General features: G+C 40.5%; 2 protein-coding genes across 2 annotated transcripts in view; both read right to left on the reverse strand.

Annotated features, from left to right (window-relative positions):
• Positions 1 to 1,324: 1,324 nt before the first annotated feature.
• On the reverse strand, positions 1,325 to 3,692 carry foxg1a (forkhead box G1a). Its single transcript, XM_064926918.1, has one exon. It carries the CDS (start codon positions 3,522 to 3,524, stop codon positions 2,286 to 2,288), a length of 1,239 nt encoding a protein of 412 aa, XP_064782990.1. The 5' UTR covers positions 3,525 to 3,692; the 3' UTR covers positions 1,325 to 2,285.
• A 7,797-nt stretch (positions 3,693 to 11,489) lies between these two features.
• sptbn5 (spectrin, beta, non-erythrocytic 5) overlaps positions 11,490 to 27,637 on the reverse strand; it is a 55,975-nt gene continuing 39,827 nt past the window's right edge. The window contains exons 45-71 of the mRNA XM_064927864.1: positions 26,196 to 26,309; positions 25,943 to 26,064; positions 24,703 to 24,865; positions 24,337 to 24,525; positions 24,093 to 24,170; positions 23,796 to 23,968; positions 23,563 to 23,653; positions 21,836 to 21,982; positions 21,469 to 21,606; positions 19,706 to 19,962; positions 19,231 to 19,417; positions 18,848 to 19,060; positions 18,475 to 18,671; positions 17,986 to 18,190; positions 17,504 to 17,680; positions 17,102 to 17,257; positions 16,679 to 16,896; positions 16,256 to 16,445; positions 15,859 to 16,035; positions 15,485 to 15,592; positions 14,543 to 15,289; positions 14,341 to 14,409; positions 14,090 to 14,173; positions 13,885 to 13,976; positions 13,576 to 13,695; positions 13,064 to 13,365; positions 11,490 to 12,819 (exon numbers count right to left, since the gene is read on the reverse strand). Of these exons, the coding sequence (XP_064783936.1) occupies positions 12,671 to 12,819; positions 13,064 to 13,365; positions 13,576 to 13,695; positions 13,885 to 13,976; positions 14,090 to 14,173; positions 14,341 to 14,409; positions 14,543 to 15,289; positions 15,485 to 15,592; positions 15,859 to 16,035; positions 16,256 to 16,445; positions 16,679 to 16,896; positions 17,102 to 17,257; positions 17,504 to 17,680; positions 17,986 to 18,190; positions 18,475 to 18,671; positions 18,848 to 19,060; positions 19,231 to 19,417; positions 19,706 to 19,962; positions 21,469 to 21,606; positions 21,836 to 21,982; positions 23,563 to 23,653; positions 23,796 to 23,968; positions 24,093 to 24,170; positions 24,337 to 24,525; positions 24,703 to 24,865; positions 25,943 to 26,064; positions 26,196 to 26,309 (4,863 nt within the window). The 3' untranslated portion in view covers positions 11,490 to 12,670. The remainder of the gene's footprint in view (positions 12,820 to 13,063; positions 13,366 to 13,575; positions 13,696 to 13,884; positions 13,977 to 14,089; positions 14,174 to 14,340; positions 14,410 to 14,542; positions 15,290 to 15,484; positions 15,593 to 15,858; positions 16,036 to 16,255; positions 16,446 to 16,678; positions 16,897 to 17,101; positions 17,258 to 17,503; positions 17,681 to 17,985; positions 18,191 to 18,474; positions 18,672 to 18,847; positions 19,061 to 19,230; positions 19,418 to 19,705; positions 19,963 to 21,468; positions 21,607 to 21,835; positions 21,983 to 23,562; positions 23,654 to 23,795; positions 23,969 to 24,092; positions 24,171 to 24,336; positions 24,526 to 24,702; positions 24,866 to 25,942; positions 26,065 to 26,195; positions 26,310 to 27,637) is intronic.

The raw sequence follows: 27,637 nt of genomic DNA on the forward strand, positions 1-27,637 counted from the left end.
GTTGTGGCTGAAACTCAGGAGGAAGACTGAAGGCAGGGGCAAGCGAAAAACTCGCACATTGATATATAAACAAATACTGTACTCTACTGACTTGCCGAGCTAAATAAAGGTTAAATATAATCCTAGTGATAATCATAAGCATAAAAATCATATTCAATTTAAACCTAACAAGTATTATTTTGCCAGTTGCAATTTATTTTATTCTAAATATTCCCTGTGGGCATAGCCTAAACTTGAAATAAGAATATTAACAGAATTCGCTGTTTTAAATTTCTTATTCAACTACAAATACATCTAAATACTATTTTAGAAATGGGTGAGAAACGACATTTTCTGATTCAAATGTATCATTATTTCTAGTCGCACCTATATATTTGCGTAGTTTAGGAAGATATATTTCTTCAAGATTTAACCCTACCTCATTCGGTCTTTGTCTTTTGAGTGGTCACCCCATTTAACATCTGAACGATAACATCTAGCGAGGAGATATTGAGTTGCACTAGTCCATTGTGAAAAGCAGTAAGGTTATTGCATTACATTCAGACTCATTTAACACGATGGTCTTTAGGAAATGAACAAATTACTGACCGCACAGTATTGAAAGTTATACGCTTATGTTGTGTTTCATTTGCATTAGGCCTTACTATCATTTTGCATTTAAAAAACAAAAACAAAGAAACCAGGAAGTGGAAAGTATTCCACAGGTCGTAGTAGACATGTCATGCATTTCCTTATTATTTATGTAGGCTATATTAAAACACAGTGCCTTTAGGAAACCATGTATGACCTAGTCTGCATTTGCAATCCATAACACTTCACTTTTAAACAAGTCATGCCCCCGAAGCTAATACATCATTACTCATCAAATAGAAGATATGAGATGGGAGGAGGCCAAATACAAGACCACACAAACAACAGCGGTTAAAGCGTTCAACCCGTATCCAAAACATTAAGCAGCCTGCACGAGACCATGATTAGTCTCGGCATTATGCAGGCCTACTACTAGATGTGTCAACTTTTACGCATCACTTTAGAACACTATTTGTCATTTGTGGTTGTAGTTTATTTAACATGGGTAGGACTGGTTTGTTTTTAACTAACAAATACTAAGTACCAAGTGGTCAAAATAAGGGAGGCAAAGGAAGCTGAAACATTTCTGTGCCAGTTGGTTCTCAAAGCCAAAGGCTGAACGAAAAAGGCCTAGGTCCTATACCCGCACAATGTTGCCTGCGCAGCCATCCAATTAACAACCACATACAACATAACAACCGAAACGTACTACTATTGTAATACGAATGGAAAAAAAGACAACGTTTTCATCAGATATGGACGTAACCTATTATTTTATTTTGTTTGATAAACAGTTTTAGCGACAAACACGGGAATAAGACCACAATATCACAACCATGAAATTTAAAGACGACATAAACAATCACTCCATATTTTTATGAGGCATTTGCTCAACACGGGTTACACGTTCGCAAAGTTAACCTATAATTACAATAGGTATATTGACATTTGACTAATTACAAAATGGATGTGACCAGGTGGTGACCACATACAGTACAATATGCACAACACAAGTTAAAAGGCATTCGTTCATTTTGTCCCCTTCTGAATCTGTTCTGGTGTTGAATAGTGAAATTCTCGAGTATTTTTTCTAAACCCATTCTTTGGTCTATAAAGTATAACATTGTGAAAATATTAGCCTATATGTAAATGAATGTCAGTATAAAGTAGCCTACTACTTTGTTCATTATGGGAGAGGACAAAATAACAAACAGCCATGGGTTGGTATGGTTATTCTGCATTTTAAAAACACATTTATTTGAAAAGAAACAATTAAAATTAGTGTTGAATTGCTTTGCAACAATCATATTCCACCAGCGCACTCATGATACGTGATAATACTGCAAACATGGAGACTGGTGGTTCATGTGATGGTATTAGATCACAAGATTCTTAATATTAAAATTAGGCAAATCTGCAGACACTATTTAAATACACATTCTAAGGTAATGCCTCAGTCCAAAAACTACGTTCTCTTCGTTTTTTTTCCGTATCACATTGCACGTTGCTGACAGTGGAATAATAAACAACTCCCCGACACATTACATTATGTACAGAGAAATAAATGCAGAATATTAATAAAAAATACCTGGGCTTCAGTTCGGGCTGCTTTCATTTTGTTTTCTCTTTGTTTAATTTCGCTTTTCTTTATATATTTTACAATGTAAATGGGTGTAAAATGTTCACTTACAGTCTTGCTCCCGTGGGATGTTTTGTTAGTGTATAAGTGGATTTGAAGTTGACCCTTGATTATGATGTGTGAAGTAATCAGAAAGTCCTCCAGAAAGTCCAGAAGAGAAACTTGGTAGAGAAGACCTTAAGGACTCACAGGGAAGAGATGAGGGCGCCTGCGGGGAGGAGGAGGAGGAGGCAACCCTGGCCGCCATCGAAGCGCTGCTCTGGGAGGTCATTGATGGATGAGGGACATGGGGGAAAAAGTAACTTGTCTGTCCTGCAAGGAGGTTTATGGACGAACATGGGTTTAAAGAGTAAGTCCCGGAGCAGGGCACCGATAGACCACATGGCACAGAGGCCGCCAACGCCGCCGCCGTTAGGTGATGAGTGGCATAGGGAATGTCTCCATTCACAAGTCTGTCAACACTCAGGCCATTGGAAGAAGGGAAAGAATGGTTGTTCCCCAAACTGTTTTGAGTCAACATTGTACTGTAGGACATAGGATGACTAGGGTATGGCGATGATGTCCCATTGTAGCTCAACGCGCTGCTGGCCCTCGGATGGTGAAGCGAAAGAAACGGTGACATTGGCCAATATAGAGAACCGGCTCTATCCATAAAGGTCAACCCCGTGGAAGTAAGGCGAGCGCCTCGCTTAAAAGCCAACTTTGCCCTGGATGTGGTCGATCTCCTACGAAGTTTGCCGGTTGTCCCACCGATAAACACATCGTCACTCGAGGGGTCAAGCATCCAGTAGTTCCCCTTACCCGGGTCATCATAGTGCCGCGGGACTTTAACAAAACATTTGTTTAGGCTGAGGTTATGCCTGATGGAATTCTGCCAACCCTGCTTGTTCTCCCGGTAATAGGGGAAATTCTTCATAATGAACTCGTAAATACCGTTCAGAGTTAGTCGTTTCTCCGGACTCTGCCGAATAGCCATCATAATTAAAGCATTATAGCTAAATGGTGGTTTCTCGTACTTGCCGTTTTTCTTTTCACCATCTTTCCCACCGCTCTCCCCCTCTTTGCTATCCTTCTTCTCTTCCTGTTTTTCCTTCTCGTCAGTGCAAGTCGTTTCATTGGACGAATTTTCGATTTTGGTGCAAATGTTCTCCGACTTTGGGTCCTGCACCAGGGTAGGTAAAGGAGTCTTCTCCTCTTCCTCGTGGACGGTTCTGTGGTGGTTGTCACTTTGGACGGCTTCAGGCACCAGACTGTTTATACTGAACGATGATTTAGGAATCATTTTCACTTCTTTCCGTTCTCCCATATCCAACATCACACGCAAAGTAAAATGACAACAAGCAGCAGCACAGTTGTGTCTCAATCTCTTACGCCTGCAACTCTGCTAATAAAAAAACAACTATTTCATGTTCTTTACGGCACATCGATAGGAGACAGATAGCTACAATTAATTATGGAGCCACAGACACTAAGATGTAAACAAAAAAATGGTTGAACCTTTACAGTTGAGAGCCAACCACAGCACCATAAGTATTAACGCGTCCTCCCTCCTTCCAGCCAATCACAGAGCAGTTCTTAGCTGTTGCTGAAGTGCGCAAGGATACACATCCACCAATGCAACGCAGAATGGGCTCATCCCCATCAACAAAGGTTTTCTTTCTCGGACAAAAATCATACCAAGAAAATATACCACATATGGCTAACCTTAATCCATTTCACTGCTCTTGATATTTCCAGATTGCTGATTCAACATATCTCTGCGTCTTCAAAAGTTTGTGTACATTCCCATGGAAATAAACACAAGAGGGACACATAAATGTAGCGACCGAGGAGAGGTACTACTTTATGTCTCAAGCATAAGTAGCCTACTATTAAAATGTTGATATTAGATAAGACGTTAAAGAATGGACATTAATTTGTGTTTTTTATATGGAGATCTCCACAGTAGCACAGTGGTCCTTATTAAATGTTCATGTTGTATTTAAATATACTCAATTTATAATTAATAATGTTTGTTTACGGTCCATCTTTTTAGAGCACAAGTAAATTCAAGCCTCGGCCCACCGCGACTTGGAGCCCAAGATCTCCATCGTGCGCTCGTGCGTAATGGTTTGGAGTTACGGTTTTGAGAAGTAATCCATATATTTTTTCCAATAGGCTATGCCGCGTTGCAAACATCACAAACATATCATTATTAGTAGAATTTTTAGGCTTACTATAACTCGCCTACCAGTTGTAGTAGGCTTTCCTGCTAATAGTTGTATGCCTAGTATAGTAGCCTATAGGCCTAGTATTCATATTGGTGGTAGGCTACTACATAATACCTAGGCCTATAATGAGAATAATTATCACCATACTAGTAAATCACGATGACGGGTAACAAGGTAACAAGGGATGTTGCAATTTAGAGAGCAAGGGTGAGCCGTTATTACCGGGATTATAAACACAAAAACTGTTTACGAAGGGTTCTCAGTCATAGTGGGAATTTATTGATAGGGGAGAACTGTACTAGTATATTTAGCCTACAAATATGTGTCCCCAATGGTCATAACGCTCCAAGAAACAAGCTTTGCACCTTCGAGTCAATTGTCATAACCCATCCTCCATTGTCTTCATCTGAAATATTACATTCAAACACAAATGTATTACTTTAGTCCAGGTGCGTAACTGCCTTGCGAGAACGAGTAGCCTAAATGTTGAACATCATAGGTTTTCACATAGCTCAGACCAGACCAGCTCCAGGTCAGGCCAGTTTATTATATTATAGCTGTCTATTTGTGTTGTTGTATTTGTGTGTTAAGGTAAACTCATATGGATATTTGTCAGGATGAGCGACACACACGCACGCGCACGCGCGCGCGCACACACACATACACACACACCCACACACACACGCACACACACACACACACACACACACGCAGAGACAAATTCACCAAGCAGAGAGCGCACAAGCGCACAGGAGAGAAATAACTGATGGGAAGGAGAGATACAAACAGAGAGCCTCGTGAATTCCCACAAGGTGACTTTTTTTTGGCTCGACCTACTGTTGATGCACACTCATGTAAATATTAGTGGCATTTGTTAAAAATGTCAAGCCAACATCATGTGTTTTAAGAAATGTTAAAATAGTGATACATATACGCATAGATATCCAAAAATAACACATAGTTGTATAACAGTCATAGTTCGTTTTCCTTTAACAACACAATGAAACAAAAAACAGCATGTTATTTTGCCTATTTTGGTCATTTCATTATGTTGTTATGATATACAATATGTCGTCTTGTGGTTAGTCACGGATGATTCAAGACAGTGCTATGACGAATGGCTACCATGGATACTTTTGGCTGCTATTATTACCACAATAATAATAACCACAACAATAGCCTACGTAATAATAATAATAACAATAGTGATACTGTTATTGTAACGCACTTCATTTTTATCAAATTTCTGGAGAGACATGTAATAGTTTGTCAATGGAGAAACACTCTGGCCAAAAACATGGGACAAAGCATGATGAGTATATTTGAGTAGGCCCATTTTTCCAAATATAATCGGTAAGTTAAATTTCAACAACACCCTTGGTAAGATATATATAATTGTCAAGAGCAAACGATTTATTTAGTCCTGTAATTTCATTTCCGGTTTGCAAAAGAAAGGTAAACTGTGTAGGCCTACAAGCACTAGCAACGCTCATATCTCATCTATGCGCAATCTGATGGTTTGTCTTGCATTCTCATGGTGGTCATGAGTCCAACTATCCCAGAGATTAGCTGTTGTACAAAGAATGTGATACTCCTGAACAGCCTTATCGCATCACTTAAAAGGAATGGACTGGTTGTCAACGCTTTCTTTCAGCAAGTTAACAAACAAGGTCATGAGCGCCTGGTATTATCTCTGCAATTTGTATCCTCTATTTTGTTCTAGCAAATTAGTTTGCACTCCGCCAATAAATGATTTAAGAAATGTAACGAATAAATGACATTTATATGAGTAGAAAACTACCAGTAGTAGCCTATACTTTAAATATATTTTAAATATAGGATGAAAGACAATTATAGTCATGTGCTGTGCCCATGGTGTGCAAGCACGTGCATCCGATTTCATCACAAATCAAAATTCTACAATCGTTTGTTGAGTGTATGTTTGAAGGCCATTTGTTTAAATAAACACAATCATAGGGTTTAGCACAGTTGGAGATGCTGCAGCTACTGATGAGAATGATGACTTTTGGGAGTGCAACTGAAAGTGAATAATACAAGTCTGAATCATAAGGTGTATAAATATAGTACATTCTAACCTAGCATACTACAATAACCCATGCACAGGGCCGATGCACAGCAAATCTCTGTTGAGGATTCATAGCCAAGAGTAGGAAAGTAGCATTTCTTGCGACTAATGCATGATAAAACACTTTTATTACTCTCTGATTTACAATGGTTGCCTACACTGTAAATCCGGATAAATTCTGGCTACACAAACATTTTGAGGAAACCGATTACCTAAAACAAATTCAGTTAAGAAACTTAAATAGCTGAAGTGAGCAGTACTAGCTTCATATGAGTAATACAAATGCATTTTATTTGTAAGGGACTCTTACATTTCCCGCCCCCACTAAGCCACGCCTTCAATAATTTCCTGGTATACAGTGGCCTGAAAGTCATAGTTTACAAGCCACATCAGGCCTACACGTAGGGTTGCAAAATTCCACAAACTTTCCTTATATATATATATATTCATCTTCCAACCAGGATTTCTGGAAAACCTGGGAAATTTACCAGAAACTGTAAATCACATTATGCTGGCATGCAAAGTGATGTGTAATTCCTATTGGAATCTAGCCAGTGTTGGGTAGTTCAACTGTTGGATAGCCTAAGCCATTTAAACTGGAACACTCATTTCAGTAACAGGCGCAAAAATGAAATGACTGGATTAGTTTAGAATTGTTTTTATCATTGGAATCTAGCAAGTGTTGGGTAGTTCAACTGTTGGATAGCCTAAGCCATTTAAACTGGAACACTCATTTCAGTAACAGGCGCAAAAATGAAATGACTGGATTAGTTTAGAATTTTTTTTATCTTTGTGTAGTATAACATTTAATCAATCAATCACTAAATGTACATGAAAAATACAGATATTAATAACAATTCCAGAAAAGAAATCTACCTGCAGTAGAGCATGCTGTTTTATCTTTAAAAACATCTACCTGCAGTAGAGCATGCTGTTATATCTTTAAAAACATCTACCTGCAGTAGAGCATGCTGTTATATCTTTAAATAAATCTACCTGCAGTAGAGCATGCTGTTATATCTTTAAAGAAATCTACCTGCAGTAGAGCATGGTGTTATATCCTTAAAAAAAAATCTACCTGCAGTAGAGCATGCTGTTATATCCTTAAAGAAATCTACCTGCAGTAGAGCATGCTGTTATATCCTTTAAAAAATCTACCTGCAGTAGAGCATGCTGTTATATCTTTAAAAAAATCTACCTGCAGTAGAGCATGCTGTTATATCTTTAAACAAATCTACCTGCAGTAGAGCATGCTGTTATATCTTTAAAGAAATCTACCTGCAGTAGAGCATGCTGTTATATCTTTTAAAAAATAATGTTGGTGTGACTTCTCATTTAGTTTTGAGTTTGTGGTACTAACGTTTTAAGTAATAATTACTTTTCATTGACTTTGAATACAACTTACTAGAAGTATTTGAGTTAAAACATGCCTTAGGGTTTACAGTGATATAGGCCTATCTTAAATAAAACGTTATTCTTATACTATAGATCCGTATTTCCATAAGGGAACCTACATTAAACAAATGGTAGAATGATAATAATGGTTTAGAACAGGGATGGGCAACAGGCAGCGAACCTTTTTGTAGGCCAGAGGATCAATTTCCAAAAACGAAAATGAATAAATAAATAAATATCACACACATATAATATATAATTTCGAAATTGCACCTTATATATTCTACTATTTCAACTCTCAACAGTAAGTTAAGACACCGACAGAGTTCCTAATATATATAATATGCTGAATGTACTGTATTAGGAACTCAGTTGGGGTCTCAAATGACTGTTGAGAGTTAGAATAGTAGAATACACAAGGTACAATTTGGTTGTGCATCAGAAGTTTTTCTCTTGTTATGTCAGTCAGTAGCTAGGTTTCCATCCAATTGGCGGCAGATTTTCATGCACATTTTAAAAAATCTGCATAAATAACATATTTATACATCAGAGATGTTTCCATCAAATTGACTTGTTGCCGGTCAATGACTGTGCGTGAAGACGTAGTGCACATAAAAATAACTTTTGCTGTTCAGTTCCCATGTAGCAAAAATAAATACATGCCATCGTATTTTCAACTCTACTGATGGTTTGTCACTAAGAATTTTGCTTAATATAGCGAGTGTGCCCACTCTGGTATTGGCATACGTGCTCGAGCCACTTATTTCATCTGTAGCCTAATAGACGGTATGCTTTCCCAAATGGTAGTGGGAGGACCACACAACATGTCATCGTGTGACTTCAAGTTTTACTTCAATATGATTGTTATTATATCAATATTTTCGCATAAAACAGTTGACACCACCCTTTCTTGCATAATTCCTTTTACCTACACAAAAAGATCCCACCTTGTCTAGTCTATTTAGTTTTGTCGATATTTGGAAAGTTTACCAAGAAGGTATAGCCTACATGCTGAGATTATTATGGACAAAATAGCGAGATTATTTTTATTTGTCAAAAGGCAGCCAATCATTTCTCATATAATTAATTTTACACTCATAAAGAGAACCTACCTTGTCTAGTGTATTTAGTATATTTTTTTACATTTGAAAAGTTTACCGGCACAAATGTTCAATTTCCATCACGTCTGTCGTGTCGTTTTTGATCCTACATGTAGCCTACTTTACAGGCATAAAAAGGTTGCATGTAAACCTGGTGACTGACAGTCACTCAATTAGCCCATGTCCGCTAAGATTGGTAAATTAGTCTAGCGGCCAGCTATCTAAACTTGTAATCATCAACTAAATGTGGCTTAGGGCCCCCAAAAGTCTAGGGCCGGCCCTGACTGAGTGTGTGGTTTTTTTGTGGCCCCCAAAGTTGCCCATCCTTGATTTAGAACACAACTACGGCCATAAAACTAGAATTATATCAATAATTCCAATCATGTTATGTTTCACGTATAAAAAAAATGCAAACCTAAAACAAAACGCTTAAAATTTAATCTCAGACTGACAACCATAATTTATTGAAAGTACTAGTTTAATCTTTATAATAAATTGAGTGTAGGCATGGATTTGTTTGAATACAATGACAGGGCTGCTCGACACATAGGCTACTGCAAAATATTTATAAACACGCCGTTGATGTAAACACATTATTATTCACTTTAGGGCACAAATAAATAGTGTTGTGTGGAAATAAGACGATAGGCAAGCAGACATGCCGCAAAACTCCGTTATAAAACTGATGGAAACTGGCGCACATCTGTGAGAGCAGAGAGCCCCCTAGCGGTAGAGGAGCGAAGGGCTTTTGGTTTAAAAAGCAGGCGTATCCCGGAGAGGGAATCTTATTGTTTATTGGAGAAAGGAATTTTGATTAAATTGATTCAATGAAAATTCAATGTTTGATAGGGACTTTAAATAAAAGTCACCTAAAACTATTGTCGGCATGTGTTTTAATTAATGGAAAATTAAAACAAGTTCACCCTGCAGTTTAGAAGCAACTTAGAAGAATTTGCTAATTGAGGTATGAAGATAAAATATCTGTACAACTGTTGTCACAGCAAACCGTCTATATTTATTTATAAACTTGATAAATAATAATGAATCATTATTCGATATTATTTGATCATACATTTGATTATCAAATTGGTCTGGTTGTGGGTTCATTTTATGGACCTAACCTACCGGCAACCTTTACAATGCTTGTTTTGTCGTTTAGAGGTGCTGCTGTGTTACGGTATTGTGAATCTGTATGACTATATAACGGACAAGTCTACAGTATTTTGACTGTTGTGTTCTGTAGTAATGTGTGGATATTTGAACCATACTTCAAAAGGTTCGGCTATTTTATGAACATATTGGTTACTCAAGGAGTGGGAGCCCAATTTAACCAGGCTTAAATTGGGTATGTGTGTGTGGCATATATTTGTATCCTGCAATAAATCTTAAAGATGAGAAGTAACGGTAAATATAAAGCCAATTTTAATACACATCAGGGGGTTTTAATTCACTATCGTGTATAGGTCTATTGAATTAATTAGAAACAAAACTAAAGAATGAGGATAAGAGATGTGTCCCTTTTACAATCTTGTCATTTTGGGAAATAGCCTATTATTTGGAGTTTTAAAATTAGTTTCTCAAGAATAATGTATTTCCGATTTATTTGACTGATTTTACTGGCCGAGAACAACATTGTTAAATCTTTGAGCTGTGTGGTGATTCATTAAATCAGCTGCAGCTGCTTTGGGAGACGCGTGATCCGAATAACAACTAGGGACTGGCTTCTGATCAAATAATCGAATGAAGACAATTCTATAGGCTTGGGGTTACCAACATAGTTTACAATCAAATATTTTTGCAAGCAAGCCGAATGATGCGATTTTGTAGAACAGGAAATACAGGCACATATATTCTGTGTTAATATTCAATAGAATTTGTAAGGCTACATCTGGTGCTTTGACAAATAAACCATTTTCCACCCTGTAACCTGGTAGAGCATGACATTTGCTTATGAATGATTTCTAAAGAATCTCTTTATAGGCCTTCTTAAGCCTTAAATTGTTGAACATGTCAAATGTGTTATTATTACTATACAATTGGGCTGTTTTTTTCTTTCTTTTTCTTTTCGATTACAATTCAAACGCAAGGCTACCGTGTTCAAAACACGATGTCCTTTAATTAGGCCTACTGGAAAACCTCAAACTAATGTAAACGTAATAAATAAACCTACTATAAATACTAACCACCGCACAGAAATGATCCAGAAATAAACTACCAAAATAAATGATCTTGCCCATAACCTCTATACATTACAATCATTGTGTTTGAGGCAATAAAAGAGCCCACATATGAAATCCCTTTTTGATTTTTATTCTACCCACACGTCTAGTCTAATGACACCAAATGAGTAATCAAACCCATGACCTGAAATATCATGGCACATTACCCAAATTGTTTAACAAGTTAAATGCAATAATCACAAATAGACAAAGCTCAAGATGTTAAATCAATGGCAACATCTCGAATTAACTTTTGAACTGCAAGGGATAGACTGTCTTGTTGCTTTATTGTCTCTGACGCCATCAAGCGGTAGCAAATGTTGCTGACTCAAGAAGGCATATAGTCCGGAAGGCCTAGGATCGAAAATGCTGAAAGATCATACATTTATGGCGTGTACTTTGCTGACACTTATTGTAGGGTTGTATATTGTGGTCCAATTCTTTACGCATTTCTCAATTCCAGTGAAATTGAACATTTCCATCAAAGACATGTATTTTTACAGAATCCGCAAAACATACATAACCGTTTAATCAGATGATCAAAAGTGAAGGTAATTTTGGCTACTAGCCTACACAAAAAAGCGTAATACATGTGGAATATTGGATGACAAAATTGTCCCCTAATTTTATTTGAATGCAGGCTTTTATTATACTAATACATTCCCAATCTAAAATATGTCATTTAGTTGATTCTTAGTTGCAAACCGAAAGTCATTAAAATACGAATGACTTTTGCAAAATGTATAATGTAAAAGTTGTAAAAGTACACCCATCATAATCACAAGGTCATTAAGTTATGGCATGAAAATGAATTGCAAAAATGATACTAACTTTGAAAAATGTCTTCTCATTTCATTTGACTAAAATATTTAAAGAATACACTTCATATCATGTATTTCTTTCTCACTCAATATGCTGTTAAAAACATTTTCACATTTTCAAAACAAGATTGGCAGCCTATAATCCATACAATTAAATATCGGTGACATATTTACTTAAAATAGACATGTATAATTCTAATATCGGCAAATCTGTCATTGACATAATGCATAATTAACGTGAAACTTCGTTTGAGCATGGTAAGGATGATCTATCTATACGTTTCTACACAAGAGATATTAGTTCAATTACCAGATGTGGTGATTCGAAAATGATTGTGGTTTGAAATGTGTAAAATGAAATAGGCCAAACTGAATGTAATTATTTCTACTGAATAAATAAATTCGCTTTTTATATAGGCACTGGCATAAAATCTCATGAGCAGGCAGTCATCTTGAGTAGATCAACACAAGGAGAAAATGAACATACAAATTGTTGCTAACATATCATAAACCAATGCAAATGGTTAACAACATAACGATTGTGGCATTTGATTTGACCATTGTAAAGGTAATATTAAGATATAAATTGTTAAGAGGACTCTATTCTAATAACACAGGAAATATCCCAAATCACTTTCCGAAGAGCTTCTTGAAGACACTCTTGTTCTTGGGTTTGTCTTTGGTCTCAGGGTCATTGAGGCTTTGTGGAGGTAGAGGAGGTTGGGCGGTGGGGGGATGCCTCCCCTGTAAGGAACTCAGGCTCTGAGTTATTACAGTCCCTGGAACAAGACCGCACATTATGTTATGAGGCATCAAAGTATTTCAGAGTATTTTATAAGAATGTATTAATATAATTACAATGTTAACATGCCAAAAAATGTAGTGAAGAATTTAATTTCTTTGTGTACCAAAATGGTTGTTTGTAACCATTGTGTTGGTTATGCAGTCTCACCTGGAAGGTTTCAAAATGGCTGTTTTTGTAATATTTCAAGTTGTGGGAAACTAATGCATGTGTAGTCTCACCTTCATCTCTGGTCCCCCCTCCTGTAGGGTAGCGGTGCTTGTTGTAATAGGTATGGGGGGGCTTTGGTGGTGGCCCTATATCGCTCTCAAAACTTTCATTGGAAACCACACTTTCTCTGGAGCCAACTCTAGAACCAAAACTTTCACTGGAGCCAACTCTAGAACCAACACTTTCACTGGAGCCAACTCTAGAACCAACACTTTCACTGGAGCCAACTCTGAGAAACCCTTTGTTCTCAGAAGCATCATTGATGTTGACCTGTTTGGAGTGCTGATGATCTACTGTGTCCTTTGAGGAGTTCCTGAAAGAAATGGGAATTGGCAAATGTTTCAAATATCAAGATACTATATTCACTCAATTTTATAAAGAGAACAACACTCAAAAACACCAGGATTCAAATAAATTGTTTATTTGGCAAACTATTCCGGTAAAGGCACTGGTAAAAGATGTGTTAGTCATTTATAATAACAACATTTTAAGAAATGGACCTTCTGTTTGACAGTTGCCTTACCCAGAATCCTCAGAGTCAGAGGAGCTTCCAGACTTGGTGCAGTTCTGAAGTTCCTCCACCCATTTGAGCTGCTGCTCTCGGCTAAAGGCAGCGAACAGGTACTGACTTCCATCATCCAGACTAACGGACATACACAGACAGCAGAACAGACGGTCACATACAATTACATTTTGTCAGAGGAGGCAGTCTTTGTATACTTTATCTACAAGTCCTCAAACTTCGAACATGGCATGTTTTATACATTACTTAGAAATAGCTTGATTTTCCACTTTAAACATGGATTCTCTTTCAGTAATGTTTAAGGCTCACGTTAGTTTGAAGGTATGGTCTTTTCTCCTATAGTATGGGTTTTCCTTACACACTGCTCCAACCATATTGATGGGGGGCCATAGGGAAGACCTCTGTAAAAAAAAGTAGTGACATACTGTACGTTCAAAAGTCATTATTCTCTCTAAAAGCACCTGTGAATTTAACTTTAAAATATTGTTCTGTAGACTTCATGAATAAGCAGTACCTCTGTAGCTGCGTCTCTGTCTTTGAAAAGATTGAGTGTCTCCCTCTCCAGTAATGCATAGACAGCATCCCAGTTCTCCAACCCCTGCAAACCAATACAGTTTCACAGTTTTACTGCTTTATCTTATTGTAAATCATGAATGATTTGATCATTAAAAAAACACTGGAGATGACCTAGCATCAACAATTGTTTTAGGTCAGAATGTTTCGGTCCTCCACATTGAGAAAGTAAAACAGGGTTTACTTTCTTACTTTGTTTCCGCTTTGTTTCACCTTGATCTCCAACATCCCATCCATTCTGGCAGGCACTTGACCGCTGACCTACACAGATGTAAACAACACAGTTCTCAAGATGGAAAACAGTAGACATAGTGTAAAACGTAAACAAACATGTGCTATCCACTCAGATTCAGAGTGTAGTTTGTTAATTAGTTAGTTAGTGATCTGATCTCACATCAGATGTTGAGTCTGACAGCGTAGCCATCTCCTCTGGTAGGTCCTCTAGTTTCCTGTGGTGTAGCAGTAGAGGGGAAGGGGGCAGGTCTCTGGAGGGGGGAGGGACATCTCCGGAGAGGGGAGGGAGTTTAAGGGGTGTGGTGGGTTCGTTATCTGGCTGCTCAGGATTTTCAGAGAGGACAGGTGCAGATACAGGTGAGGGTAGGGGAGATGCATGTGAGGCTGGCTCAGGTGAGGTTGGGGCTGGGGCCGACACAGGTGTTTCTGGGGCCAGCTCCTCATGCCTGGCTAACGTCTTTTTGAGGGAGAGCCTTGCCTTGGGGGCGATAGATGGTCTATCTGTGGGAGGCAACGCTTCTTCCTTCACTGACAATATATGGGGTCTGTAGCAGGAGTGGCTACTGCTCTCTGTAGCGGGAGAGGATGGAGGGGATGGAGGAGGGTTGACTGGAGGGGCGAAGCGTGGGGATCTAGAGGGGGCCACAGAGGCAATGTTCTGGGTGGTCAGGGCCCTAGGGGCGGGGCTGGGATGGGGGCTGCTGGAGATGGAGGGAGATGAATCTGGATCAGGTGTTTTGCCGGTGCTGGTTCTGCGGACCCAGTCTGTGGGTTTTAGGGGTTTAGGGCCAGTGTGTCGGGGGGTCTTCGGGTCAGACGGTTTCCTCTTCAGGGAGGTCACCCTGGAAAGCTTCTTCCTGGAATTGTCTCCATCATCACCATGGAAGCTTTGTAATCTCTGCTCTCTCTAAAAAAATATATAATAAAACTATGTGTGAGAGTAATCTACTGTATCCATGCCAAAGCCATCTTTTGGGTTGTCATTGTTCAAAGAAAACCAAAAGGAGTTGTATGGTTTAATGGAGTTAGCCAAAATTCAACAGCCAAAATTCAACATCAGTTGTCAGGAAAGGTGAAAAGCTTCCTCTCATCTTTCACTCACCTGTGTTTTCTTCTTCTGTAAGGTGCTAAACCTGTCACTCTGGGCTTGAATCATAGCCTCCAAGTCCTCCTGTTTCTTCATCAACTCCAGAACGTCTGACACAGAGTCCTGGGAAAGGAGACATCACTGAGCATCTTAACCAGGCTTAACCAACTTTCACTTAGTGGGTAAAAAAGGAAATTACATAGAACTAAAACCAATGACCAGTATCATCAAAAATCTGGAATTCAAGACAATATTCACTATTTCATACTATTGTCAGAAAGCATGATGATTTATATAAGTGACAAGGTTCAAACCCTGGTCTCCTGCGCCACAATCCTATGTTAACACCGAGGCTTTTAATTGGGCTGACCACCAGTTAAAAGACTCACCCCGTACTCCTCTACCCTCAGAGTAGCTTCGTAGGTACTGAGCCAGTGCTCTGCCTGCTCCAGCTCCCTCTGTAGATGGAGGATCTCCAGTTCCTCCTGGTACAACACCCTCCTCTCCTCCCAGACCTCCTGCACCCGCGTCTCCAGCTCCTGCAGCTCCAGAAGACGCTCCTCCAACTGCAATTTGGCAGCAATAGATAGCTTTATTCAATGTTCCTATAACAATATTTAACATTGTGGCACAAGACATATTAATAGAAACAAGGACAATAATGCTTCATATAATGAAAAAAATTCAATAGCAAAAGAGAAACGTAACATTTCTGTATCTTAGCATTACATTGATGTTTAGGTTTCTTTGACATTATGTCTTAATTGTTAAGTACTGTGCTATTACCTCTTGGCACAGGAAGTTGCCTTCCTCCACGAGGTATCTGCCCTCATCTTTCACAGCCTGTGATTTGTTGAGCTGCTTGTCAATCTGAACATGGTACTCTTCGTGTCTTTTGATTAGCTGCTCCAGGTCAGCACCCTCCCCTCCTGACCCCTCCCCTCTCACCAGGGACAGGGTCTCTTTCAGCCATGCCCTGGGCAACACAGGGAAAAATAAAATAACCTCATGATTGAAAACGTAATCGCACTTAAATTTACTTTAAAATGTTCAAATTAGATCCAGGTCACACCTCAATAATTATACGTTCATAAAGCATACATTATACATCTATAAGCACATCATAAATGTGACATTATAGAATTGGGTCTCATCTTGGGTCTTAGCTTATCAAACCTATTTACATGAAATCAAAAGAAGTAGACCTACATGAGTTCTGTCCACTCTGTGAGGTATCTCTGCATAGCCTCAGCCTGCCCCAGTCTCTTCCTGCGTTGGATGGCCTTGGCATGCAGACTAGCCCAGCTAGCCTCCACTTCCTGTAGTCTCTCACCCAGACTGGCCTGCACCTGGGGGTACTTCCTGGTTAGGCCCCGCCCCTCCTCTTTAGTCCGAGACACCTCTCCCTCGATGACCGCCAAGTCTCTCTGGAAACAAACAGTTATTTGATGGGTGAGTTAGTGTAACCGGCTGTTAGCCCACCGAGTTAAAGGCATTCGTTTAGGGAGCTAAAGCAAGGCATCAGGCCTTGGATTGCTAATGGATTTATTCAACATGTTTGACTGAACAATGAAACTGCTCTGCTACCATCTCAGTCAAACATGTTGAATAAACTTGGGTTGTGTACTGTACCTCCAGTCCTTCATGTTGTCTGATGAGTGCCTGGATACTGAGTAGATCGTGATCGTGGTCGTCAGAGTCCAACACCACCTCCTTCTCACTCATCCAACCCTTCAGCTCGTCCACGTCATGGTCAAATTGATGCACCTCTCGGGCAGACTTCAGGTTCTGTCACACAAAATGGCTGCTAAATCACCATGGCTCAGGTCAATTACCCACAGTAATATATAAACAATACTTAGAAGGAGAGTGTTTAACGCACATCAAGCTTGGTACAGGAGCTGGGGGGAACAAAACAAATAGGGCCACTATAGAATTGTGAGTAGACGTTGCCTTTCTGCCCTACCGTTTAATGTCCCACTTAAGTAGCGACTTATAATATTATTGATAGAAGAACTGGACTTAGACTTTTACCTCCGCTCTAATCTTCACATTCTGGTTGAGGTCGTCCCATAATTTGTGCAGCGCTGCCTCTCGTCTCGGGCCTTCAGCAGACTTCACCTCCTGTCGTAGTTGTTGAACAGTGTTGAGTTTACTCTGGCCCAGCGTGTTCACCTCAGCCACAAAGTCTTCAAACTTCTTCTGCAACATCTGGAAGACAGTAACTTTATTATGAAAAGTGTGGCCTGCCTCTAAACTAAAAGGCATTTGATATTGATCATCACTTGTCTGATTACAGTACTTTACCAAGACTGTAAAGACTGTGTATCGCTACAGCAATATATAAACGATACATACACCCAACAGCTGAAACAAACTGTCCAGTACTTGGCTTATCCATACTGGCCCTATTCCCATCCTCCAAGACATGGGTCAAAACTTTTAAAAACACTAGAGCTGCACCTAATTTGCTCTGTATAATGGAACCAATGGAATAGTCCACTCTGCATCTATACCTCCACATCCTCCAGGTCTTGTCCAAAGTCTTCTGACTCAGCCAGGGTCTTGCGGGAGCACAGCCAGTTCTGAAGCTCCCGGGCCTCTCTCTCAAACACATAAAGGTTCAACTGATCCTCCAGAGCTGCCCGTCGCGAGCCAGAGACACGCAGCAGACTCTCATACTCACCCAGCACGTCTGGAAGACTCTTACTCACTAAATGGCTGATGTGAAATGAGAGAAATTCTATCATGTCAATTTTTTTATTTTATTTTACCTTTATTTTACTAGGCAAGTCAGTTAAGAACAAATTCTTATTTTCAATGACGGCCTAGGAACAGTGGGTTAACTGCCTGTTCAGGGGCAGAACGACAGATTTTGTAGTTAAATGTAGTTAAATATGTGAATATAGAATATGAATATATCTGTGAGACCACATATGTTCATTCCTGACATTGATAACAGATAAAGTGAATAACGTACATACTGTAAGGTTTGTATGCTGTACCTGTTGGGGTGGCCACAGTGCTCCAGTTTAGCGCCAGTTTCCTGAAGAGACTCTACTTTCAGCCGCTGGTTCTCCATGTCCAGGTCTACAGAGTCCAGCTTCCTCAGGAGGACCTCGGTGGCCTCCTCACTCTTCCCAAAATCTTTTGACTCTAACATTGGTCTCTGCTCATCCATCCACAGTTCTAGTTCTGAAACCTAAAGAGAAACGTAAGCTTATAAAAGGTTCTTCAGTGGGCATTATATCTGAGTGGCACATAAGTCCCTCACTGTAGAAAGATGTATTAGGAGAGAGGGTTTTGTGGATTGTGGAACCTGTGTTTGTGTCCAAAGAGAATGTATAGAGAGTATGGTCAGTGGTCACAGTTATCTACCTCAGAGAGGAAGGTCTGTATTTTCAGAGCCTCCTGTAGCAGTCGGCCCTTGTTTTCTGACTCTCTCGTCAGGCTCTCAAAAATCTTCTTGAGCTCAGTTAGCTTCTCGCTGATCTCATGCGAGGCAAAGTGTCTGCCCCTCACCAGATTCTGCCCTGCGTTCTGGACAGCCTGCACCAGAGGGGTTCGGCTCGCTATCTCTTGCACCAGAGCCTGCACACACACACACACACACAGGTTCAATCAATCAACCAATGGAATCTTACATGCATAACACTTTTTACAAATACATTTCTCACAAAGTTCTTGACAGAACCCCAAGCCCAACGTTGTTGTTAGTATCTTAACTGCAAACTGGAACATTGACCATCCCTGTCTCTGACCTGATGTTTTTTGACCATAGACTGAGTACTCTGTAGGGAGTTTCCCCAGTCTTTGGCGGAGGCAGAGGGCAGTTTGTCCTGGCCCCAGACCAGCTCATCCTCCATGTCACGGTAGAACTGGAACAGCAGCTGCCAGGATTCTAAGGTCTCCCGTCGGTTCTGCAATGGCTCAGCCAGACTGTTATATCTGCAATAACGAAAGTTGGTTAAAATCAGTCTTGAAGGATCATGTAAAAAAAAAAAGGCCCCAAAACTTACTACTGTGCAAAACCCTTACAATTCCTTTCACAAGTGCAGTCTCACAGCCATGCAGTATTGGTGTGTGTGTGTGCTCTGTTACATAGTAATAAACATGTGTTTGGTTAATCTGTCTCGTACTCTGACTAATATTTAAATGTAGTTGGGGAGAATCAAAGACATAATATGCTTTGCCAGTATTATTTATATATATTTGACAAAAAAACAAACAATTTACCTATTGACAGTTTGGCCTACTCGTTGCTGGATCTCCTGGGCCAGGAAGTTGCCCTTGGAGCTGAAGTCCTTGGCTGTATCCACCAGGCCCTGGACCCTCTCCAGATAGCCATCCACTACCTCCTCCAGGTCCTGTAGAGCCTTCAGCAGCCTGCTGACTGACGGGAGGTCAGTGCCACAGTCCTCGTTGGTTACTTCAACTTCTACGGACCCAAGCCACTCCTCGATGTCGTCCAGAGAACGTTGGAACTGTAAAGCCTGGCGGTAGAAAATGACAAATTCATAGAAGAATTATAGCTTAACACTTTACTTAAAGACCAATAGCAGTCAAAATGTGTTTTATGTCATATTGTACAACAGCTGATGAAACTAACACTGTAAAAGTATGAAGGCATTTGATCAGTGTTATTTCCTAATAGTTGCTGGTACAATCTACACAAGAGCTTCTATTCAGCAGGTTTTGCATGGGTGGAGTTTTGGCTTGCTTTGTGACACCAGCAGCCGATATAAGTTAATATAGACCAATAACAAAAGAGAGTCTAACTCCGACCACTCCCAGACAGTCCTAGCTAAATTCCTGTTTGAGATTTTTTTTTTTTAAAAGCTATTTTTGTTTCTTTTCAACCAAAATTATAAAAGTCAGGTATTTAATTGTTGCCCAGAAAGGATTTGATATTGAAATAAAAACAGCTGCATTCGGCCTTTAAAGCAGAATGCTTTATTACTTGATTATTTTACCTGGAGGGGATGTTGTCTCTGCAAATACACTACATGACCAAAAGTATGTGGACACATGCTCATCGAACATCTCATTCCAAAATCATGGACATTAAAATGGAGTTGGTCCCCCCTTTGCTGCTATAACAAACTTCACTTTTCTGGGAAGGCTTTCCACTAGATGTTGGAACATTGCTGCAGGAACATTGCTGCAGGGACTTGCTTCCATTCAGCCACAAGAGCATTAGTGAGGTCGGGCACTGATGTTGGGCGGTTAGGCCTGGCTCGCAGTTGATAGTGTTCTCCTGGCATCAGCTAAACCCAGATTCATCCGTTGGATTGTCAAATGGTGAAGCGTGATTCATCACTCCAGTGAATGTGTGTCCACTGCTCCAGAGTCCAATGGCGGCGAGCATTACACTACTCCAGCTAACGCTTGGTATTGCACATGGTGATCTTAGGCTTGTGCGTGGCTGCTCGGCCATGGAAACCCATTTCACAAAGCTCCGGAAAAACAGTTATTGTGCTGACAATTCTTGCAGAGGCAGTATTGCAACCCGAGCACAGACGATTTCTACCTGTTTACATGCATCAGCACTCGCCGGTCCCGTTCTGTGAGCTTGTGTAGCCTACCACAAGCTGAGCTGCTGTTGCTCCTAGACATTTCCACTTCACAATAACAGGATTTACACTTGACAGGGGCAGCTCTAACTGCGCAGAACTTGCACGAACTGACTTGTTGGAAAGGTGACATCCTATGACGGGGCCACATTAAAAGTCACTGAGCTCTTCAGTAAGATCATTCTATTACCAATGTTTCCCTAAGGAGATTGCATGGGTGTGTGCCCGAGTTTATACACCTGTCAGCAACGGCGCGTGTGGCTGAAATAGCCAAATCCACATACTTTTGTATGTGTAGGCGACCAATAAAATGTGATTTTGATTTCTAGTTTATCATCTCATAAAAGTTACATTCTCTTTTTCACAGTATCATCTACTGTATCTATCATCAAAGATGAGTACAATACGTCTATGAGGTGCAAATACCTGGTAGGCCTGCTGCAGACGAGATTTCTTCTCTTTACAGTTGTTGAGGAGCAGGTCCCAGCCATGGTTAAGGTCCTTCAGCCACGGTTTGATCTTCCCAGGAGTGGAGTGACCCGCTGCTATCATTCTCTCCCCCTCCTGGTGGTGAACATAGACTTAATAACACTTGCCTAGACCAGTCACTGCTAACTAACTGTACTGTGGATAACATCTGCCGAGACACTGGTCTCAGAGCTTGCAGATTCTATGAAGGACAGAGAGCTATGTTATTCTATCTTAAGGTGTATTGAGCTGTCATAAGCCATAGGAAAGTACTGAGATAATACTCTGTGATTAATGTGCACTGAATGCACTTCTTCACACATACCTTAGTAAGAGTGTCAACTCGGTTACGGTTGGCTAAGATCTCAGCCTCAAAGCTCTGGTGTTTCAGCAGTTTGGCCTGGAGGTTGATGGGGTCTCTCCAGCTTTCATCCAGGGCCACTGCATTCCTCTCATTGAGCCACGAGCACACCTGCAGGTTCCAGTTATCACACATTACTTTACAGGTTCAAGGTACTACACATTACTTACAGTGCCCTCAGAAAGCATTCATACCCCTTGACTTATTCCACATTTTGTGATACAGCCTAAATTCAGAATTGATTACATAGATTAGTTCTCACCCATCTGCACACAATACCCCATAATGACAAAGTGGCAGAAATATCTAATTTACATAAGTATTCACACACCCGATGCTATGAACCTCCAAATTAAGCTCAGGAAGCATCCAATTTTCTTTGATAATCCATGTCACTACAACTTGATTGGAGTTGACCTGTGGCCAAGTCAACTGTTTGGACATGATTTAGAAAGACACACAACTGTCTATATAAGGTTCCACAGTTGACAGAACATGTCAGAGCTGAAAATATACTATGAAGTCCAAAGGCCTGTCCGTAGATCTCCGAGATAGAAATGTGAAGAGACATATATCTGGGGAAGGGTTTAAAACCATTTCTAGAGTGTTTAAAGTTTCCAATACCACAGTGGTCTCCATCATTGGGAAATTGAAAAAATATTGAACTACCCAGACTCTGCTTTGAGTTAGCCATCCAACCAAACCAAGCAACCGGGCAAAAAAGACCTTGGTCAAGGAGATGATCAAGAACCCAATGAACACACAGAACTGCATAGTTCCTTGGCCGAGATGGGAGAACCTGCCAGGACAACAGTCTCTACAGCACATCAGTTTGGTAAAAGACAGATCATAAGGCAAAAGGTTTAGTGGTCTGATGAGACAAAAAGTGTTGGCATGAATGCAAAGCGCTATGTCTGGAGAACCAGGCACAGCTCATCACCCATTTAACCGTAAAGCATGGTGGTGGGAACATCATGCTATGGGGATGCTTTTCAGTGGCAGGGACTGAGAGACTGGAAAGAATAGAGGGAATAATGAAAGGAGGCAAATATAGGCAAATCCTTGATGAGAACCTACTTCATAATGCAAACAACCTTAGACTGGGACGAAGATTTATGTTCCAACAGGATAATGACCCCAAGCTTACAGCCAAAGCAACACCAGGATGGCTTCAGAACAAGAATGTGAAAATCCTCGAGTGGCCCAGCCGAAGCCCAGATTTGAATCCTACTTTCTGTGGAAAGACTTAAAGATTCCTACCACTCCCCATCAGGGTAGCCTAGTGGTTAGAGTGTTGGACTAGTAACCGGAAGGTTGCATGTTCAAATCCCCGAGCTGACAAGGTACAAATCTGTCGTTCTGCCCCTAACCCACTGTTCCTAGGCCGTCATTGTAAATAAGAATTTGTTCTTAACTGACTTGCCTAGTTAAATAAAGGTAAAATAAAACATTTAACAGAACTTGAGAAAATCTGCAGGGAAGAATGCGAGAAAATCCCCAAATCCAGAAGTGCAAAGCTAATAGAGAAATTCCCAAGACGACTCAAAGCTGTAATTGCCGCCAAAGGTGCTTCTACAAAGTATTGACTCAGGGGTATACTTATGTTTTAGTCTTGCATACCAACCTCATAGACCCACACTAACATTGAGTTGGTTAAAGTGGACTCATCAAGCAGACCCAACTTCTCATACCTCATAGCTGCTACCCAGGAACTTCTGGAGTTGTAGAGATTCTTCAAGAGCCTTCCGGCGAACCTTACTCATTTCCAACAGTTTTCCTTTTCTGGAGAGAGGCATGTTTTTAGAGTCAGGTATAGCAAACAAAGGCAGAAGAAATCATTGCATACACCAAACAATATCTTTGTATATGGGCAGTCTTTGAAAACAGGGAAATATTTGGCTCATAGTTCATTGTTGGCTTCTACCTGAGCAGCACAGACTTGCTCTTGCACTTGATATTGTCCGAGTCAAAGTGTTTCTGCTGGATCAGCTGTTGGGCGAACCGCTCCACTCCTTCCACCTGCTCCATCTGAGCATCCAGAGTGTTCTCAAACAGGGCTTGCTTTCTCTGGAGGGTCTCCACATCAGATAGAGAACTCTGCAATAATCAATCAATGTCAAAATGTAAACAAGACATCTGATGCAGCCTTCATAAGTCCTTTAAAAAGGCCTACATAAATTGTTCACACATAATTTATGAGCAAATACATTTGAGTTCCTACCCCAAGGTCTTCATTGGCCAGAAAGGCCTCCTTGTTGCTCAACCAGCTCTCACTTTGCTCCATGTAGCCAAGGAATATCTGAAATGAAAACAAGATTTATGTAACTTATTTAAATGTATTTTACCCTTATTTTATTGGGTGTGTTGACTGCCAATAAGCAATAAATAAGCAGGAAAACATGCCTAATGTTCGATGAGCTACATTCACAACATAAATTGTACAAATGTCTCTAAGTTAGAGTTACCTGTAGGCCTAGAGCCTGATCCAGAGTCTTCTTCCTGTTCTGCCAGGTCTGGCTCAGACCCATCTTGGCCTCTTCCAGCTTGGTCAGAGACTTATTGATCTCTGATGATGAGCTGTGTCCAGACTTTACCAGACTCAGGCCAAAGTCTCTGACAGAGTCGATACGCTCCCCCCGTGCATCAATTTCAGTCTAGAACACATTAACACATTTCATCTCTTCCGGAAACATACGTTTGCAATTTAAATGGGTCTTATGGGAGGTTAAAATATTTGTAAACCTCCTTTTCTAGTGAGACCTAGAAAGATAAAGAGCAAGGAGACCTAGAAAGATAGCCAAGATAACTTGAATATCATAATCAGTCGTCACCTTCCAGTCTTGATGTTCTACTATGAATCGCTCTGCCTCGTTCTTGCTCTTGGGCAGGCCTTTCTCTCCCATCTCAGAGCTCTGCTTCAGGGTCCAGTCCAGTAGGAGGCGCTGGTTAGCCTTGAACAGCTGCAGCTGGTGAGCTTCCTGCAGCCTCTCCTTCCTGTAACATCACTTCCTATAAGTCTCTCTGCTGCTTCCCCATACCCCATAATAATACAAATGGAAGTAGATGGTGTCCTAACAGAGCACACACATCTATACTGTCATAATGACTTGAATAATGATTCCATTGTGTAATTTTTGCAACATCAAAGTACACTATGTATACACATACGTATGTGGACAGACCTTCAAATTAGAGGATTTGGCTATTTCAGCCACACACGTTGCTGACGGGTATATAAAATAAGGCACACAGCCATGCAATCTCCATAGACAAACATTGGCAGTAGAATGGCCTTATAGAAGAGCTCATTGACTTTCAACATGGTACCGTCACAGGATGCCACCTTTCCAACAAGTCAGTTTGTGAAATTTCTGCCCTGCTAGAGCTGCCCTGGTCAACTGTAAGTTGATGCCAAGCGTCGACTGGAGTGGTGTAAAACTCGCCTCCATTGGACTGGAGCAATGGAAACGTGTTCTCTGGAGTGATGAATCACTCTTCATCCTCTGACAGTCCCACGGTCTAATCTGGGTTTGGCAGATGCCAGGAGAACGCTACCTGCCCCAATGCATAGTGCCAAATGTAAAGTTTGGTGGACGAGAAATAATTGTCTGGGGCTGTTTTTCATGGTTCGGGCTAGGTTGCAGTGAAGGGAAATCTCAATGACATTCTAGACGATTCTGAGCTGACAACTTTGTGAGATCATTGTGGAAGAACTTGATTGGCCTGCACAGAGCCCTGACCTCAACCCCATCGAAGACCTTTGGGATGAATTGGAACGCCAACTGCGCGCCATGCCTAATCTCCCACATCAGTGCCCGACCTCACTCATGCTCGTGGCTGAATGGAAACAAATCCTCATAGCAATGTTCCAACATCTAGTGGAAAGCCTTCCCAGAAGAGTGGAGGCTGTTATAGCAGCCAAAGGGGAATCAAAGGGGAACATATTAATGCCCATGATTTTGGAATGAGATGTTCGACAGGCAGGTGTCCACATACTTTTGGTCGTGTAGTGTATCACGTTGGGAAAGAGTACATATTTTCAGGATATTTCAGTTATTATTTGCAACACACCTGAGTTTAATGTCCTTCTCCAGCTTCACAAGGCCGGTTTTGACCTCTTTCTGCTTTTTGCTCAGTTTGTCGGCCATCACAGACTGAGCTTTCAGGCGGTCAGCGGTGTCCTTTTCCAGTGCCTGGCAAATCAACACAAGACCAGGATGCAATTAATTGGTCTTTCAAATATTCGATTCAATTCAACTATATTTTTCTGTTTCACTGTAAAACGTATTACAGTATATCGGGCCATGTTGTGGCTTCTTTTTACCTTGCCTCTTTCTTGTATGACTCCAGCCTCGCGTTCAGTCTCCTCGTGGCGTCGTATCAGATTCTCCACACTCTCCACATCCCAGCCACAGTCCTGGCCTTGCAGCAGATGCATCTACAATAGGAATCCCAGCAGATAGGAATTAAAATGCAATATGATGTGGACACACTTTCAAGACAACAAGGGTGTGTCATGACGTTGCCTTGTTGGTGAGGTTTTATGACCCCCATAAATACCTTTCCCCCTTTCCTCTCTCTACTCTACAGACTTGACTTTTGGAAAAGCTAACATAGAGACAGTCTGGTAACATCAAAAGGGTGGGGAACGGAACCATATTTCGGTAATCCAACCAGTTGAAAATATCCGTTGGTACTTAAAGAATATGATGTCAGATCAGTTGTCGTCTGAGACATTATTACTGATTATAGGATGACGTAAACTCTATCTTAGAAAGTCTACACATTCTATCAGATTCACATGGAACTATTGTGCAATTTAAATGTTTAAATATGAAGCTATTTGTGAAAAGATGAAATGTAACTTTAGCATCTAAATGAGAGAATTGTTTTCATAAGTGAACTATGCTCAACTCAGTGGCCCCGACCATGTGAACAGACATTGGTTGTAAACCATGAAACATGCCCTTCTCTCCACCACTACAAAAGCCTGTTGATGAAAAGTCAACCTTGTGTTCCCGATGACGTGAGGACTGCTGTCCATACATTTAAAAGGGCTAATACCAACTACAGAACTAAGCCAACCTCAGCGTGAGCTCTGGTTGCGAATGGTTGAACGACTACAACCTAACGAAATTAACATTGTGTTCCTGGTGAAGTGAGGACTGCTGTCCATACATTTAAAAGGGCTAATACCAATTACAGAACTAAGCCAACCTCAGCGTGAGCTCTGGTTGCGAATGGTTGAACGACTACAACCTAACAAAATTAACATTGTGTTCCCGGTGAAGTGAGGACTGATGTCCATACATTTAAAAGGGCGAATTTCAACGTGGAGGTGGCGATCGACACGCTGGAAGGATGAATTTAGACTATACCAGCCAGAATATAGCATGAACTTAAAGTATGGCAACTTAGTATGAACTTTGAACTCTTATTCACTAAAGAAGTGATACATCCTAGACGTCAAGTTAGCAGCAGCAGCTGTAAACGTGGGCTAGGAAAGAACGGACAATCTCTTCAGAAAGACAGGGTACAACAACAAATCCGTTCTACCACACAACATATTCTTCAAAGGACAAGAGGGATCTCTGCTGGGCAACCCAGCCTTCCATCTACGACCAATCTATCGAAGCGCTGCTCAGAGTAAATATTTCTTACATTTTCCTTTTCCAAAATGGGCGGTTATTTAGAATGCATAAGATTCTGTATTTACGATAGCATAGCTTCATAAGGTCCGATAGAGACCCAATCCCTTTGTTCCTC

Source organism: Oncorhynchus masou, chromosome 21 (assembly GCF_036934945.1).
Source record: "Oncorhynchus masou masou isolate Uvic2021 chromosome 21, UVic_Omas_1.1, whole genome shotgun sequence".
In the NCBI taxonomy this organism is placed as follows: Eukaryota; Metazoa; Chordata; class Actinopteri; order Salmoniformes; family Salmonidae; genus Oncorhynchus; species Oncorhynchus masou.